The 19,002-nt window shown below is 42.8% G+C and overlaps 1 protein-coding gene across 2 annotated transcripts in view; it reads right to left on the reverse strand.

The window, feature by feature from the left end:
• The window catches only part of MMP28 (matrix metallopeptidase 28), a 41,842-nt gene extending 29,242 nt beyond the window's left edge, over positions 1 to 12,600 (reverse strand). Inside the window, exon 1 of one of the 2 annotated variants that reach the window (XM_006832336.1) lies at positions 12,487 to 12,600. In XM_006832336.1, coding sequence (XP_006832399.1) covers positions 12,487 to 12,597 — 111 coding nt within the window. In that variant the 5' untranslated portion in view covers positions 12,598 to 12,600. The remainder of the gene's footprint in view (positions 1 to 12,486) is intronic. The other variant, XM_006832335.1, reaches the window with a different exon arrangement.
• Between the last annotated feature and the right edge of the window lie 6,402 nt (positions 12,601 to 19,002).

A 19,002-nucleotide genomic window follows, 5' to 3' on the forward strand; every position in this document is an offset into this window, starting at 1 on the left:
CTATGAGTTGGTACCAACTCAATGGCACCTATCAACAACAACAACATCAGAAGGGCAGCCCTCAGGCCTTTCTACCTGACTTTCTCTGAGACTCTGTGGGTTGCAAGGCAGAGCCAAATTCCCAGTAAGCCAGCAGGGAAACCAAAAGAATGAGAAAAAGAAATCTTAAGAATTTGACATTTGATAGTTCCATAAAAGCACTGAAGTAGTTATAATGGGAAATATCAGCATGGATGGACTCCCTTATACTGATTTTTTTGTGTGCTGTAGGATAAGCACCTACAAGGTTGGCGGTTCAAACCCACCAGCCTCTCCTTGGAAACCCTATACAGGGTCGCAATGAGCCTGTACTGACTCGACAACAACATGCATATATTTTTAAAATCTTAATTACATACAGGAAACACACACACCAACCCTATTAGGATCAACTAGATTCTGATTCATAGCAATCCTATTAGACAAAGTTGAACTGCCCCTTCGGATTTCCAAAGTTGTTAATATTTTTAGAAGCAGACCACCATATCTTTCTCCTGCTGAGCAGCTGGTGAGTTTGAACCGCCGACTTTTTGGTTAGCAGCCAAATGCTCAGTCAGTGCACCACCAGGGCTGCTTAATACCGTCAGTGCTGAGTGAAGGCAAATCCACACTCGTGGATGGGGAGAAGACAAAGCTTAGGTACCTTCTGCTCTAGCAGCTGTCCCTAGGCCTCTCCTACGAGCCTATTTGCCATGCCTCAGTTTCCACTGGAGAGGTGAGAGAAGCACCTCTGTGGCTGGAGAAAGAGTTCAGACAGGATTGGTTTGCATTCCAGCTCTACACTAACCTCTTTGGATGAATCATGCTCCTTTCTAAGCCTCAGTTTTTCTGCACAATAATTACCCTGTGCTCTTTTAGGGACTCTGTGAACTCCACCTGGTCTCCTCCCTGTCCCACTTCAGGAAGACAGTGCCCAAGCGCCTCCCTGCTTTGAAATTCCCCTCTGGAGGGAGGGAGGGAGCTAGAGGGCTGTGCCCCTGTGGTGATTCACCAGACTCTGGCCTAAAATCTTGTGCCAACAATATGCATCACCTACTTGGTCAAGACTGGGCCGTTTTCCTGGGAAGCCACCTCTAAAAAGTGCTGGGAGTATCTGTGGTGTCTGGATTAAATGGAAATGGTTCTTCCCAAGGCCCCCAAAGCTGGGTACAATCAGAACTTGGGGGGTTCTAGTCCTGTCTGTCCTGACTTGTCATGAGAGGGTGTGTAAAGCCCAGCCCATTCTCAGCCTGAGGGGAAAGTCTGGCCATTTCTGAACAGGATAAGGTGTAGCCAAGTGAGTCCAGGCCTGAGTCAAGAGCTCTGAGTCACTGAACTGGCAGGGAAAGAGTAGTGGACTGACTGAGTCTTGACTTTTATTCCTGGTGTCATTGCTAATTGTAGGTCCTGTGCATCTCCGGACTCAGTCTCCTTTTCTCTACAGCGAGGTGTTTGGATTCGATACACTCGAGCTCTGTCTATCACTGTAGCCTTTCTGCTGCCACTGACTGATTCTAGGAGCTAAGACAAAGTTACTCAACCTGTGTCTCAAAGTATAAAATGGGGTAAAACTACTGCTTTACCTTTCTCACAGGCCCACAAGAAAATTCTCTGGGAAAGCTTACATTACTGTCCCATTAAAAATATATATTCTTTTTACATCTATAGTCACAGAGCTTTATTGCTGAAGAGATCTTTGGTAGGTGAGTCTAGGAGAGGCCATCTCCCCCCCTGTCCACAGAGTAGCTGTGACATCCTCCACAATCTGGGACATCAGAGTTTCAGCAGTAAACATAAAACCAAGAATTGGAAAAACTAGCAAAATGGCAAGCTCATACAGCCACCACGTTGCTTTACCTGTGACTTATTCCATCTCGTATTATGCTTCATTATGATTTGATTCCATAATGACTTTGATTCCATAATGACTTTTATTGATTCCATAATGTCTTTGATTCCATAATGACTTTGTGGGACTGTGCTTATCATTCAAGTACATCTTTAGCATCATTAGCCAAGTCAAGATGCAAGGAATGATAGTTGGCATTTTACCTTGGCATGCTCTGTAAATAAAAATGTTTTTCTGGTAGTTGGGAGCGCAGGGAGCCCGTGGCTTTGGTAGAGATTTTTAAAGCATTTCACCTTTTTTTGAGCCTCACAATCACCTTGAGAGAGCATACACCGACAAGTGTTGTCATTCCCATCTTAAAAATGAGACTATGAAGAGGTACAACTTAAAAAAACAAACAAACTCCTGGCCACCAATTCCAAGTCATGGCAGCCCTAGGTTTTACAAAGGAGACGGGGGCTCCATAGGCTTCCTTGGCTCTAACTTCATAGCAGCCGATGGCACACCTTTGTTCCATGGCGTTATTAGGTAGGTTCAAGCCCTTAGCCTCTTGATTGGTTGTTGTTGTTGCTTATTGTTAAGTGCCATCAAGTCAGTTCTGACTCATATCAACCCTGTATAGGGTTTCTGAGGAGCAGCTGGTGGGTTTGAATCACCGACCTTGCGGTTAACAGTCCAGTGCTTATCCTACAGCACCATACCATGGAGTGCAAACCATTTGCATCACCAAGGGACCTTCTGGGAAGTGGAGTGTCTTGCCAAACATTCCCAATAAGTGGCAGAACCAACATGTGAACTGGAATCTTCTGACACTTAGCCCAGATGTTTTACTTCACATCCAAACAAGTGGCTCAGAGGCTTTGAAACTGAAGGCGCATGGGCCAAGTTCATTGAGGGGATGGCCCTCAACTCAGAAAAAGATACAGCTGGGGTGTTTCTAGCTGGAGTCCTCCTTTTGCCTCTGTAAGACAGGCCAAGGGCAGAGCCAAGAGGACGGAAGAAGTTGCTCAGGAAGTAGACTCCAGTCTTCAAATAGGGACCGAGACCACATCTCCCATCACATCCTAAACAGGTCACTGGATAAGCCACAGGTTTCCAGTATTTGAAGCATGTCCCTTCAAAATGACACCTGTTTCCAGAATAATTTGCTTTCACTCTGGGGTGTCCTGAAGCTTCAGGACAGAGGGACCAGCTCATCCCTTTTCCTTATTTGGGGCAAAACCTTCCCCTTCCCTTCCATCTCACTGGCTCTCGTCCTCTTCCCTTACCTTGTGTCTAGTCTCAGTCACAAAGTCCTGGTTCTGTTCATAGTCATGAGCTATGCGTGGAACCTAGATATCTCTTGTTGAGATCACTGCTACTTCTTTCATTTTTGGTCTGTGAGGAAGATGGAGAGGCCACATCGATGGATTCAAGCGTGACAACAGTAGTGAGGTTGGCCCACGATCGGGCAGTGTTTCGTTCTGCTGTGATTGGTCGCTATGAGTCGGTGCCGACTCAATGCCACCGTACAACAACAACAACAAGGAAGATGGAAAGCATTAGCTACCCATTCTTCATCCAGACACCCTCTTGTTGTCTTTTTCTGTTTTGTTAAGTGCTGTCAAGTCAGTTCCGACCCATAGTGACCCCGTATAGGGTTTCCAAGGAGTGACTGGTGAGCTTGAAATGCCGATCTTATGTTTCAAACTGACTTTGCAGTCCAGCGCATTAACCCACAGTGCCACACCAGGACTCCCTTGATCTCTTTATCTAATGCCAAATAACCATACTGTATGAACTTGAATGGCCCTCACTAGGTTTGTGGGGCCGAATTCAGAGCACAAAATAATGCCTTAACTAAGGCTGGGATTAGGGAGCCGGTGTCCAACAATCTTTTCCTGCTTTGTTCCTGCATCTACCACCCAGCTCTTGCTAACTTTCTTGATTCTTCAACTGCCTTGGTGACTGCTTTCCCACAATTTGGGGTCCTGGTGTGGTGCTGTGGGTTAATGCGCCAGACTGCAAAGCCGTTTGAACTGCAAGGTTGTTGGTTCAGGCTTACCGGCGTGTCCTTGGAAACCCTATCAGGGTCACTATGGGTTGGAACCGACTCAACGGCACTCCACAACAACAACATGGGTTGCCCGGTCTCTTCTGCACTTCTCTTCACCATGTACCCATGAGTCACTGATCTGAGCTCTTGGGAACAGTTTCCACACCCAGCTTTCTGGGTTTCTGACTCACAAAAATTCAGATGAATGGCTCTAGGGTATGAGAAATAGACACTGTATCTGGGGGGGTGGACACTCCACAGAGGCTCCAATTTCTCCCTGGAGAAATGGGCTGCCCAGTTCCTTGTACTGTCACCTTGGGAGTAGTGCAGATACAGATAGACTGCCGAGTGGGAAGAAGGCCTTGAAAAACTGCCTGATTGTTCTAAGGAAGGTCCAAGCAAAGCATGATAGATAGAGCTCTTGGGACAATCTGTGTCACCAGAGAACAACACAGAGTTCTGGTTGGGAATGGGAGGGGTCTGGGGGTGGCTTCATTCATTAACTCTCATTCTTACAACTAAGCAGTGGAGGCTTCTCCTACTAATGTGTTAAAAACTGCTCTAGATTTCCTAAGTGGTCAACAATGAACATGTCTATAATATAGTCTTGTAAGCAGTAAGTGTCCTCCCAGCCAAAGCCCACTCTGGAAGGCACTCAACTTTACTACTTTGTATGCACACAGAGGGCACATAGAGCCAGGAACATAGGGCACAATATTACACACAGGGAGATGGGAACACAGATACACCAGCTAGACATATACATGGCAGATAAGAGTATATCCATGCAATTATATATGCCTGAGTGTTAAAATAAAAAGAGCTAAAATGAATAGAGAGAAATACTGTTAACTGATGGCACATGGAGGAGATTATGATCATTGTAATGAAACAAAGTATATAATTTTTTGAATGTAATACTGATGATCTACCCTGTAAACTTTCACTCAATTCACACTAAAAACTTAAAAAAAAAAAGTATATTCATGCATGCATTTAAAGCTGTAAATTTCATTCTAAGCATTGCTTTCTGATACGTTTTTTCTTTTCTGTTTCAAATATTTTCTAATTTCCTCATTGACCCACTGGTAATTCAGAGTATATTTCTAAGTATTTGGGGATTTGATAGAGATGTTGTTAATTCTAATTTAATTCAGTGTGATTAGAGTTTATAATCTGTACAGTTTCAAATTTTCAAATATATTCACTTATTTTATGTTGCAGCAGACGATCTATATTGGGATAGTATTCATGTGCACTTGAAAAAGAATGTGTATTCTAGAGTTCTTGAGAGCAGTTTTCTATTAATGTCAATTAAGTCAAGATGGCTGACAGTGTTATTCAAATCTTCTATATCCTTGCTGATTTTTTGGTCTACTTGTTTTATTACTAAGCAAGGGATATTAGAATTTTTCATATTATCCAGTCACAAAGGACCACATGCTATCATTTCATTTATATGAAATGCCCAGAAAGTAGATGAGTGTTTGTTTAGGTTGCTTGTTGTTGTTGTCAGGTGCCATCAAGTCGGTACCAACTCATAGCAACCCTACGCACAACAGAACGAAACACTGCTCGGTCCTGGGCCAACCTCACAACTGTTGCCATGCTTGAGCCCATTGATGCTGCCACTCTGCCAATCCATCTTGCTTAGCTTGCTTAGGTAAGGGGATAATGAGATGTTTGGGAGAGATAACTAAAGAATATTCAGTTCCTTTTTTGACGTGATAAAAAAGTTCTAAAATTGATTGTGGTTATGGCTGTACAACTCTGTGAATATATTGACTTATATGCTTTAGATATGCGTTGTTGTTGTTGGTAGGTGCCATCGAGTTGGTTCTGACCCATAGCGACCCTATGTACAACAGAATGAAACATCACCTGGTTCTGCACCATCCTCACAATTGCTGCATGCTTGAGCCCATTGCTGCTGCCACTGTGCCATTCCATCTCGTTGGGGGTCTCCCTCTTTTTTGCTGACCCTCTACTTTACCAAGCATGGTTCTTCTCCAGGGACTGGTCCCTCCTGATAATATGTACAAAGCATGAGAAACAAAGTCTAACCATCTCGGCTTCTAGAAGCATTCTTGTTGTACTTCTTCCAACGCAGATTTGTTTGTTCATCTGGCAGTTCATGGTACATTTAATATTCTTCTCCAACACCATAATTCAAATGCATCAATTCTTCTACAGTCTTCCATATTCACTGTCCAACTTTCACATGCATATGAGGCTATTGAAAATACCATGACTTTGGTAATGTATACTTTAGTCCTCAAACTGACATCTTTGCTCTTGAATACTTTCAAGAGGTCTTGCGCAACAGATTTGCCTAATGCAATATGTCATTTGATTTCTTGACTGCTGCTTCCATGAGTGTTAATGGTGAATCCAAGCAAAATGAAATCTTAGACAACTTCCATCTTTTCTCCATTTATCATAATGTTATTTATTGGTCCAGTGGTGAGGATTTTTGTTTTCTTTATATTGAGGTGCAACCCGTAGTGATGGCTGTAGTCTTTGATCTTCATCAGTAAGTATCTGAAGTCCTCTTCGCTTACAGCATGTGAGGTTGAATCATCCGCATACCACAGGTTGCTAACAACTCTTCCTCTAATCCTGAAGCCATGTTCTTCTTCATATAATTCAGTTTTAAAAATTATCTGCTCAGCATACAGACTAAATAAATATGGTGAGAAAATACAACCCTAGCATACAACTTTTCTGATTTTAAACCATTCTGTGTCCCATTGCTCTGTTTGAAAAATTTCCTCTTGGTCTATGTACAGGTTCCTCATGAGCACAATGTTCCAGAATACTCATTCTCCACAATGTTGTCCATAGCTTGTCATGATCCATACGGTTGAAAGCATTTGCACAGTCAATAAATCACAGGTAAACATCGTTCTAGTATTATCTGTTTTCAGACATGATGTCAGCAGTGCTATCCCTTATTGCACATCCTCGTCTGAATTCCACTTGAACCTTTGGCCGTTCCCTGTCAATGTACCATTGTAGCTGGTTTTGAATTATCTTTAGCTAAAATTTATGTGCATGTAATATTAATGATATTGTCTGATGATTTCCATATTCCGTTGGGTCACTTCTCTTTGTAAGGAGAACAAATATGGATTTCTTCCAATTGGTCAGGTAGCTGTATTTCAATTTCTTGGCATAGATGAGTGAGTGCTTCCAGTGTTGCATCAGTTTGTTGAAAGATTTCAATTTTCATTCCATCAACTCCCCAGAGCCTTATTCTTTGACAATGCCTTCAGTGCACCTTGGACTTCTTCCTTCAGTACCATTAGCTCTTGATCATATGCTACCTCTTGAAATGGTTGAACACTGACCATTTCTTTTTGGTACAGTGACTGTGTATTCCTTCCATCTACTTTTGATGCTTTCTGAATCATCCAATATTTTGTCCATGGAATCCTTCAGTATTACTAGTCAAGGCTTGAATTGTTTTTTTCTTCAGTTCTTTCAGCTTGAGAAATGCTGAGTGTGTTAGTCCCTTTTGGGTTTTTAACTCCAGATCTTTGCACATTTCTTGATAATATTTGACCTTGTCTTCTCAAGCTGCCCTTTGAAATTTTCTGTTCAGCTCTTGTATCTCCTCACTTTTTCCATTTGCTTTAGCATCTCTATGCTGGAGAGCAAGTTTCAGAGTCTCTGCTGACATCCATTTTGGTCATTTCCTTCTCTCTTGTATTCTCAATGACTTTTTGCTTTCTTCATATATAATGTTCTTGATGTCATCCCACAACTGTTTTGGCTTTCTGTCATTAGTGTTTAATGCATCAAATCTGTTTTTCAGATGATCTCTAAATTCAGGTGGGATATGTTCTAATTCATATATTGGCCCTTGTGGACTTGTTTTAATTTTCTTCAGCTTCAGCCTGAACTTGCATTTGAACAACTTGTTGTCTGTTCCACAGTCTGCCTCCTGGCCTTGTTTAGACTGATGATAAGGAGCTCTTCCACAGATATAGTACATTTGATTTCTGTGTATTCCATCTGGTGAAGTCCATGTGTATAATCAAATCTTGTGTTGTATGAAAAACGTATTTGCAATGAATAAGTCATTGGTCTTGTAAAATTCTATTTTGCGATCTCCAGCATCAATATTTTGCCCATATTGTTGGGTGCCATTAAGTCAGTTCCAACCAATAGCATTCCTGTATAGGGTTCGTGAGGCTGTACACTTTTACGGGAGCAGAAAGCCTCATTTTTCTCCTGGGGAGCAGCTGGTGAATTTGAACTGCTGACCTTGCAGTTAGCAGCCCAATGCATAACCCACTATGCCATAAGGACTCCTATTAGAACCCTTCAATATTTCAAATCGAGGCTTGAATTTTTTCTTTAGTCCTTTCAATTTGAGAAATGCTGAGCATGTTCTCCCTTTTGGCTTTCTTACTTCAGGCCTTTGCACATTTCATTATAATACTTTGTCTTCTCAAGCTGCCCTTTGACATTTTCTATTTAGTTCTTTCATTTCATTATAGATTTGCTTTTTTTTTTTTAATTTTAAATCTATTCTGCCGATTTCTGCTTTTAAATTAGAATATTTATTCCATTTACATTTAATGTAATTTTCTTAAGTTTAAGTGTAACATCTTATTATTTGCTTTCCATTTGCCCTTTGTTTTTTTGTTGCTCCTCTTCTGCTTTTAATTCCCTTTGTGAAGTCCTGGTGGTTCAGTGATTAAAATGCTCAGCTGCTAACCAAAAGGTTATTGGTTCAAACCTGTCCACAGGAGAAAGATGTGGCAGTCTGTTTCTATAAACAAGTATTGTCTTGAAAACCCTATGGGGCAATCTACTCTGTCCTAAGGGCCCCTATGACTTGGAATTAACTGATTACAGTGGGTTTGATTTGTGGTATAGGTTAATTAAATGCCTTTACTTGTAAAGCCAACATACCACATTTGGGTACCATTTTACTTTAAGCATACAGATGTCGTTTAAGGAAATTGTTATAAATAGAGAAAATACGTGTTTTCTGTTTACCCACTTGAAAGGTTTTGTAAAATTAAGTCTTATTCTAGAAGCTGATCAGTTTTGGAAGGTGTTTGAGTTTTTAGACTAACTGAAGTGGGAAATGACAACCATTAACACTGCAGGCATCCATCTGAAATGTCAGAAATGTCACACTTTAGGAGAAAGGACCATGCTTTGGAGTTAGATCTGCTTATTTGTGCTCTAAGTCCTTTAACAGCTGCTCTCTGACAAGCCACCTACACATGCCAGGGCAGTTCCCAGCCAAAGACTTCAGGGAATGACTGCTCCCATCCTCACCACCACTCCTACACACACACACACACAGACTTACGGGAACTTCCTTCTACAGAGCTCCTTCTTCTATGATGCACTGGACTCCACAGATTGCAGCTGCTCCAGTAGCTCTGATCTCTGGCCTCTGATCCCTACAGGAGTACTGTGCTTAGCTAGGGCTCTAACTCCCTGAACTGTTTTCAAGGAAATGTCCTTGATCACAGTACTGGGTGGTTGTAGGATTTGCTTTGAGTTTCTCTTCTGTGTCAGATTATATGAGTATCTCCTTAACCGGGCCCATCTATGTCTCTCATTCCATATTGTCTTCTTAATCACGGCAATGTGGGATAAAGCAATGGATTGCAAGGTTAGTTTGAATCAAAAGGTCAGTGGTTCAAACTCACCAGCCGCTTCTATACAGGGGTCACTGTGAGTAGGAGCCTACACAATAACACTTAACAACAACAACATACTCCCTCCTATTGAGTCTGGGTGGGAGCCTATAGAGTGATGCTATACAGCATCTGACTCTAACTTACACAAAAGATATAACTTCTGTCTGGTGGAACATTCATTCTCAGAACTCAGCCACCATGCTATGAGGAAGCCAGCCCCAGACATTATAGAGCAGGGACAAGCTACCTTAATGTGCGCTATTCAGAATTCTGACCCACAGAATCTGTGAATATAATAAATGTTTGCTTCACGTCACTAAGTTTTTGAGTAATCTGCAATGTAGCCATAGAAACTGCAACACCATCTCTTAAGAATTATAGTTCTTGTTTGCCTGTTGTTCAATGCTGAAAACATTCGACGTACATATTTTGTCCTGTGTTATTGTCTACGGTGGAAAAGCTACTCGCCAAGCCAGAACTTGAACCTGAAGTTCTATTCTTTAAAATAATGATAAGGATAATAAGAGCAACACTGATAGCAGCTGCCTTTTATCTACTGCTTTATCAACAATACTAGGCTCTGTGCTGAGCATTTTAGTCCTGATGGGGCGCTGTGGTTAATGGACTGAACAGCAAAGTCAGTTTAAACTGCAAGGTCGGTGGTTCAAGCTCACCAGCCGCTCCTCGGAAACCCTATACAGTCTGAACAGACTTGACAGCACTTAACAGCATCTCCAAGGAGCTCTGGTAGCGTAGTGGTTACGAATCGGGCTGCGAACCACAAGCTCAGCAGTTTGAAACTACCAGCCGTTCCACGGGAGAAAGATGAGGCTTTCTGCTCCCATAAAGATTTACAGCCTCGGAAACCCTGTGCAGGGTCGCTATGGGTCGGAACTGACTCCACGGTACTTAACAACAGCATCTCCATTAAACCACAGGGCAATCTTGGGGATAGACATTATCATTCTCCATTTTACAGATTAAAATAACAACAGAGATTCATAGAAGTTAAAAGATTTGCCTATGGTCCGAGTCTATATTTGTCTGACATCAAAGCCCATACAATGAACCATATACAGAAACATTCTGAGACACATACACAAACACACACCAATTTACATGTATGTACACACACATGTGCAGGCACAGGCATAATGAGACATATGACTAGGCACACCCATTACACACTTCCAGAGGTTTTTATGTTTTAAAATATTTCTCATTCTCACATTAAAAAAAATCCTTCCCCCAATTATGGTAAGTATACTGAAAGAGACTCAATCTGCTAGATATTAAGTTTCCTAAGCACACCCCAAATTCTCTCCATCTGGGGCCACCACAGGCATAGACAACAGGGATATTGTCTCTGTTCCCCTGCCAAGGATTGACTGTGACCGGGACTTGGGGGGAGGTTGGGTGGGACCCTTAACAAGACTTGGCTTGGTAGGCAGAAGCCTTCTCCTGGGGCCATGGGAACTCTAAACTGGATGTTGTAAGATTCTGACTCCAGAGAAACAAAGTGATTCCCTGAATGTGCAAAAGTTGAGATCACAGAGCCAGAGACTAGTGCTTGGCAGCCAAGGGGAGAATGTTTGAGAAAGCATCCCCTTGTACAGGGCCATTTCCAAATATTGCACAGTGATGATGGGAGCTGTCTGAGAGAAGGAAAGGTGATTCAGAAGGATTCAGAGAGGATCTTCATTCTGCAAGTTTTCCAAATTCAGTATACCCCTTCTGATGGCCTAGGGAAGGAGAGTCGTGTTTGGGGAGCGGGGAAGGGGGGAGAAGCTCTCAAGTTTAGGCCGGAATAAAGTTCGTTGGGAGCAAGAGCCTTAGGCAGAGCTCTGGGCTCAGTAATTTAGAACTTGTTCACATCTTTTCTCCATAAAATAGTGCAGATCCCAAACCTGTTGCTGAAAATTTAGAGCACAAATTGAGATGCTTCCGTGGGGAAGAAAGAAATGATGATATTGTATTATTACAAAGACCTTATCTAGAAAATAGACCCAGTTCTCAAAAAAGAAAACAAAAACATCAAACCAATTGCCGTTGGACTCACTGTGACCCCATGTGGCAGAGTACAAGGGCGCCCCATAGGGTTTTCAATGGCTGACGTTTTGGAAGTAGATAGCTAGACTCCTTCCCAGGAGCTTCTGAGTGAATTCAAATAGCCAACCTAACAGCCTAGCCCTTAACGGTTTGCACCACCCAGGGACACGGACCCACCTCTATCTCTCAAAAAGCTCTTCTTGTCCTAGGTATAGAGATCAATTGGGTTCAAAGAAAGTAGACAAAATGGAAAGTCTTTAAGGTTCAGCTCCACCTCCCGGACTCCTTTTCTCCAGTTCAATCCTGAAACAGTTTTAAAAAGCTTCTTAAAGCAACTTTTAAGAGTAGTATTACTCGTGTGCAGTTTACAGATAAGAAACTAGTTCTAAGGAGTTTAAATGACCTGACCGCGCAGGCGAGGAAACTAGTCCTAAATCCAGGAGCACTTCTATTCTGCATGTAGAGCCACTCAGCTATACCCAACACACTAGCTTACACAGCATTGGGTCTCAAAGGGCAACCGATGGAAGAATGCCAATTCTCCTCGGCTTACTCGGCGAGGGGCAGCGACTCCGAGCCAAATTGGGGTGGGTGGTTCCCTCTCAGCTCTAGCCTATGTATACCCCCATCCTGTCGCTGTCCCTTCCTCCCCTCCCTCATGCCCTCCGACAATCAAAGAGGATCACTGAACCTGTGTGGTCCCAGCCCTGGTCCGGGAGAGTGTGTGGGGGGCGGGGAAGGGGGAGAGGAGGGAATGCTGTCCCAGGCAAGTGTAAGGGGAGGAGAGCATGAAGACGGGACTGCAGACGGCCGGGTAGCCGGACTGCCCAGTTCTGGACCCCTCTCCTCCCGCACACACCCGGTACCTCCGCCTGTCTGCGCAGTTCCTCTCCTCCAGGCTCCGCGGGCTCCGCGCTCAGGCCGCCCCACAGCAGCAGTTGCAGGGCGCGCAGCACGAGGCCCACGCGTGCGGACATCACAGTGCTGAGCTCCGCGCCGGACTCCTGGGCGTGGGAGCTGTTGCGCTCCGGGAACCCTTCCGATCGTCAGCGGAGCCGGGAAGCCAGGGGATGCATTGGCTCTGTGCTGCCTCGGCGCGGAGAGCTCACCCTCCAGGGAAGGTCCCGGGTGTCGTTAGCGCCCCAGCTCTGCGTTCAGTGTTGCTCCTCCCGGGTGCTTCTCCCGGAGCCGATCGGGAATGTTCAGCCCAGGCAGTGCCTGGCCACTGCTTTGCTGGCGGCGGGACCGCGGGAGGGAACCACACTAGGAGGAGAGAAGGGGCGGGAGCCGGGCTCTTCGGCCCCACCCACCCCGCTAGGCGGCTGGAACGCGCCGAGGCCCTGGAACCTCTTCCGCAGGCTGTACCGCCTCGCCCTGCGCTTGCCACCTCCGGGACAACCGGTTCTCTGTCCCGCCATCTCCTGTTGACCCGGACTTCTCTGGGAAGGGCTTGGCAAGAAGGGGCCTTTCCTTGCGTTTGTGGCTACCAAACACTTCGATGAAGAGCCTCTATTTGAGGGTCTTTGTTAGTTTCAGCCAGGCTGGCAGGGAGCAAGGCTCTGGGGTATGAGAGAAGGAGGCCTAGGCTGGGGTCCTAGTTGTATGAGTTCCAGATATACTTCTTGCTACCCCTTTGAATTCTGCTTAGCCACCTGCTTACTGTGTGGTCTTGGGCAAGTCACTAGCATTCTCTGAAGCTATTTTTCTCATCAGTTGTTGTTGCTGTTAAGTGCTGTTGAGTCAGTTCCGACCCATAGCGAACCTGTATAGGGTTTACGAGGAGCGTCTGCTGAACTTGAACCGCCGACCTTGTGATTCAAACCGATTTTGCAGTCTAGCGCATTAACCCACAGCGCCACGCCAGGATTTGGGGTTAATAAAAGGAGTGACGTCGCGGGGTTGTAGTGGGGATTTAATGAGATACTAATACTAATGCCTGTAAATAAGGAGCACTGGTAGCGTAGTGGTTACGAATCGAATCGGGCTGCGAACCGTAAGGTCAGCAGTTGGAAACTACCAGCTGCTCAGAGCGAGAAAGATGAAGCTTTCTGCTCCCGTAAAGATTTACAGCCTCGGAAACGCTGTACAGGGTCGCATGGTTCGGCACCAACTCGACGGCACACAACAACAACAAATGCCTGTAAATAACTGAGCACGGTGTCTGTCTCAGTCTGGTGTGTGATTGAACTACTCTGAACATCACTGTCTTCATCCATAAAATGAGGGCAAAAGATACTTAGTTCCCAGGATTGCATGAAGATGAAAATAAATGGATCGTAACGTTCCTAACTTTGTATATCCCAACTAGCCATAAGGGTTGGGTAAAAGGACTTATGTGGAAGCATTTAAAAAAAAACTTTTTATTGTGAATTGAGTGAAGGTTTACGGAACCTACAGCATTCCACATTCAACAAATTATACACTTCGTGTCATTACAATGATTGCAATCCACTCCATGTACCATCAGTTAACAGTGGTGGTGGTGGTGGCTGTGTGCCGTGGAGTTGGTTTCGACTCATAGCGACCCTGTACAGGGTTTCTGAGGCTGTAAATCTTTACGGGAGCAGAAAGCCTCATCTTTCTCTTGCAGAATGGCTGGTAGTTTTGAACTGCTGACCCTGAGACTAGCAGCCCGGATTCGTAACCATTTACCTCTATTCATTTTTTTTTCGCTCCCCCACACCAGCCCTGTAACCATCATAGAAGACTTCATTTAGCAAGAAAATCTTTTCTTGCTTTTGACAACAATGCTCTCTTGTATTATTTGTCGTTTTGTGGTTGACTAATTTCACGTCCACCAGGTTCACAATGTTGTGAGGAGTTTTGCAGATTTGTCCATTACTCAGCATTGCATAACATCCCATTGTATGTATATGCAAAAGTTTGCTTAACCATTCTGTTGATGGGCATTTTTCTGTTGTGAATAGTGCTGCATTGAACGTGGGTGTGCACATATTCAATCAGGCCACAGCTCTTATTTCTTGAGTTTATATAGTAGAGGGATTCCTTACTCATATGGTATTTCTATTTCCAACTTTTTCAGAAAGTGCCATAACATCTTCCACAGCGGTCACACTATTTTACAATCCCACCAACAGAGTAGGAGGGTCCAAGTCTCTTGACACCCTCACCAGCATTTATTGTTTTCTGTTTTTTGGAACTTGGCTATTAATACTGGAGTAAAATGATATCTCATTGTTGTTTTGATTTGCATCTCTCTTAAGTTCAGGTGTCTGGAGTCCTGGTGTGGTGCTGTGGGTTAATGTGTCAGACTGCAAAGTCGTTTGAACTGCAAGGTTGGTAGTTCAAGCTCACTAGCTGCTCCTTGGAAACCCTATACAGAGTTGCTATGGGTTGGAATTGACTTGATGGCACTAAACAACAAGTCCAGTTGTGGCGCTGTGGGTTAATGCACCAGACTGAAAGGTCAATTAAAACCACAAGGTCGGCAATTCAAACTCACCAGTGGCTTCTCAGAAACCCTACACAAGGTCACTATAAATTGGAATCACTCAGTCACTTAACAACAACAACAATGGCTAATGAAGTCCCGGTGTGGCGCTGTAGGATAAGCACTGGACCACCAGGTAAGTTTGAACCACAGGTCAACAGTTCAGACTCCTTAGAAACCCTATACAAGGGTGCTATGAGTTGGAATCACTCTGACACTTAACAACAACAATGGCTAATGATCGTGAATATTCCTTCATATTTTTATTGGGTGCCTTAATGTCTTCTTTGGTGAAATATCTGTTTATGTCCTCTATTTTTAATTGGATTATTAGTCTTCTTGTTGAGACCTTGAAGTGCTCCATAAATTTTGGAGAGTAGTCCTTTGTCTGATGTATCATTGCCAAATATTTTTTTCCCAGCCTGCGGTTTCTCTTTTTACTCTTTTGGTGAAATCCTTTGATGCACATAAATGCCTAATTTTTAGGAGGTTCCAAGTCATCTCTTTTGTCTTCTGTTTGTGTGTTTTCAGTTATGTTTGACAGTGTATTTTTGCCATGCATCAGAGCTCCTAAATTTGTCCCTATTTTTTTCATTGAAATTATACATTTCTGTGTAGTTTTAGGTTTTACATTTAGGCCTTGAATTCACAATGAGCTCGTTTTTGTATATGGTGTGAGGTATGGGTATTGCTTCATTTTTCTGCAAATGGATTTCCAATTTTGCCAGCACATTTGTTGACGAGACTATCTCTTCATCATTTACTGCATTTGGGGCCTTTGTAGAAGATGAACTGACTGTATAGGTGGAGGGATATACTTCTGGGGTCTCAATTCTGCTCCACTGATCTGTGTCATTTGTTATACCAGTACTAGGCTGTTGACTAGTATGGCTGTGTTGTAGGTTTTGAGATTGAAATGTGAGAGGTCTCCTACTTGGTTTCTTCTTTTTTAATAATGCTTTGCTTATCTGGGGTCTCTTTCCTTTCCATAGAAAGTTAATGATTAGTTTTTTCCCAGCTCTTTAAAGAATGATGTTGGACTCTCTGGACTGAGATAGCATCTATAGATTGCTTTGGATAGTTTTGACATTTTTACAGTGTTAAGCTTTCTTATACATGAGCAGGGTATAGTTAGTCCTTCATGTCTATAGGTCTTCTTGGTTTCTTATAGTAGTGTTTTGCAATTTTCTTTATATAGATCTTTGTTTCTCTGGTTAGATTTATTCCCAAGCATTTCATTTTGGGTAGCTACTGTAAATGGTATTGTTTTCCTGATTTCCTTATTTGTATATTTATTTTTATTGTGAACTGAGTGATAGTTTTTACATGGGAGAACAGCAGCTTTACACCATTGTTTTTATTGCAATGATTGCAATTTCCTCCATGCGTCATCATTCAACAGTATTTGCTTCCATTCCCTCTTTTTTTTTGGAGTGGGGGGTGGAATGGGGTAGGGAGATATACACAAACACACACAGGAATATATAATAATTTAAACAACTGAAGGGCACATTCTGCAAGCCAACACTCAGTCCCTCTCTTTCTATGACTCTAGAGCCCTCAGCTGCTCCCTCTCTCCATGTCCTCATTTCTGCCTCCATCTCTGGTGTCGCTGCTTCTCTCGATAGGGTCATGCATTCTGCTTGTGCTCTTCTCTCTTAATGGTTCTAGGGTCCTTTATTTCCTCTATTTCTGGACTGTAAGATTAATTACTCTCTCTTTTTTGTTACAAAACGTCTGCCTTTACAGTTGTGACAGTCGCAATTAGTCATGATAACAATTACTCACTATTGAATCATAAGAATCTTATCCCCATCTCCTTTCACCGGACCCATCTAGACAAGATGAAAACTATTCAGTGAGAACTCCATCTCCCCCCACAAAATGTTAAACTAAACTTCCTCTTGAAAACTTGTAAGCCAGTCACTTTGTGTCTTTATTGCCCCCTCAGTCCTGGTGTGGTGCTGTAGATTAATGCACCAGACTGTAAAGCTGTTTGAACTTCAAGGTCGGTGGTTCAAGCTCACCAGCTGATCCTTGGAAACCCTATTCAGGGTTGCTAGGGGTTGGAATTGACTTGACAGCACTTAACAACAACAATGTCTAACTTGCCTGTATACAGAGAGGATAGGATTGACACTTGATGTGAAGACTTCGTCCCTCTCTGTTGGTATTTTGAGCTACTACATCCATCAGTATAGGCCAAGTTCATCAAATTGTAGCAATTTATACTCATTCCTTTATAAAAAATTGTCATCTTCCTCTAGTCGAGTTCTGATTATCAAACCATAAAGACTAGGTCAAATGGGCTGATGTCCTTTTAACAGCTCCCTTTACTAGTGTAAAGGGATCCAACTGGTGGTATTTTCTGTTTGTTTTTTTACTAACTGGTTTTTGTATGTTGATCTTGTACCTTGCCACTTTGCCAAATCTACCAATGAGTTCCAATAATTTTCTTATAAAGTCTTTGGGATTTTCTAAGTATAGGATCATATCGTCTGCAAATAGAGCGAGTTTTATTTCTTTGCCAATTTTTTTTTTGTTGTTGTTAAGTGCCATTGAGTCGACTCCTACCCATGGTAACCCTGTATAGGGTTTCCAAGGAGCAGCTGGTGAGCGTGAACCACCAACTTTGCAGTTCAAACGACTTTGCAGTCTGATGCATTAACCCACAGTGCCACACCAGTACTTTGCTAATTTGGACGCCTTTAGTTTCCCTTTCTAGTCTTATAACTCTGGCAAAAACTTCCAGCACGATATTGAATAGGAGTGGTGATAAAGGGCATCTTTATCTGGTTCCTATTTGCAAGGGGAATGACTTCAGTTTCTCACCATAGAGATGTTGGCTGTTGGTTTTGTATATATGCCCTTAATTATGTTGAGGAATTTCCCTTCTATCCCTATGTTGTTGAGTGTTTTTATCAGGAATGAGTGTTGGGTTTTGTCAAATAAATTTCTGTATCAACTGGTATGATGATGTGATTTTTTTCCCCTTGTTTTTATCATGTGGTGGATTATAATGATTGTTTTTCTAATATTGAACCATGCCTGTATGTTGTTGTTGTTGTTAAGTTCTTGTATACCTGGTATGAATCCCACTTGGTCATGATGTATAATTTAAAAAAAAAATCATTGGATTCTGTTTGCTAGGATTTTGTTGAAAATTTTGCATCTATGTTCATGAGATATATTGTTTTATCATTTTCTTTTTCAGTGATATCTCTGCCTGGTTTGGGGATGAGAGTTATGCTTCCTTCATAAAATGAATTTGGGAGTTTTCTTTATTCTGGAATAATTTGAATGCTTGGTAGATTCACCAGGAAAGCCATCTGGGCGTGGACTGTTTTTAGTTGTTGAGTTTTTTAATGACTTGATCAATTTCTTCTCTTGTTAAAGGCCTGTTCAAGTTTTCTGCTTCAGTCTGTGTTAGTTAGAAAAGTTGTAAGTTTCTGAAAATATGTCCATTTCTTCTAGGTTTTCAAATTTGTTGGAGTATAATTCTTCATTGTTGTTGTTGCTGTTAAGTACCACTGAGTCTCGGTACTAACTCATAGCGACCCTATGCACAACAGAACGAAACACTGCCCGGTCTTGGGCCAACCTCACAATCATTGCTACATTTGAGTCCATTGTTGATGCCACTGTGCCAATCCATCTTTCAGGGGGGTCTTCCTCTTTTTCTCCAACCCTCCACTTCACCAAACATTATATCCTTCTCCAGTGACTGGTCCCTCCTGACAATATGTCTGAAGTATGACAGATGAAGTTTGGCCATACTGGCCTCCAGGGAACACTGTGGCTGCACTTCTTCCAACACAGATCTACTTGTTCTTTTGGCAGTCCATGGTACTTTCAATATTCTCCTCCAACACCATAACTCAAATGCATCAATTCTTCTATGACCTTCCTTATTCACTATCCAACTTTCACA

This window comes from Chrysochloris asiatica, unplaced genomic scaffold (genome assembly GCF_000296735.1).
Source record: "Chrysochloris asiatica unplaced genomic scaffold, ChrAsi1.0 scaffold00007, whole genome shotgun sequence".
Lineage (NCBI taxonomy): Eukaryota > Metazoa > Chordata > Mammalia > Afrosoricida > Chrysochloridae > Chrysochloris > Chrysochloris asiatica.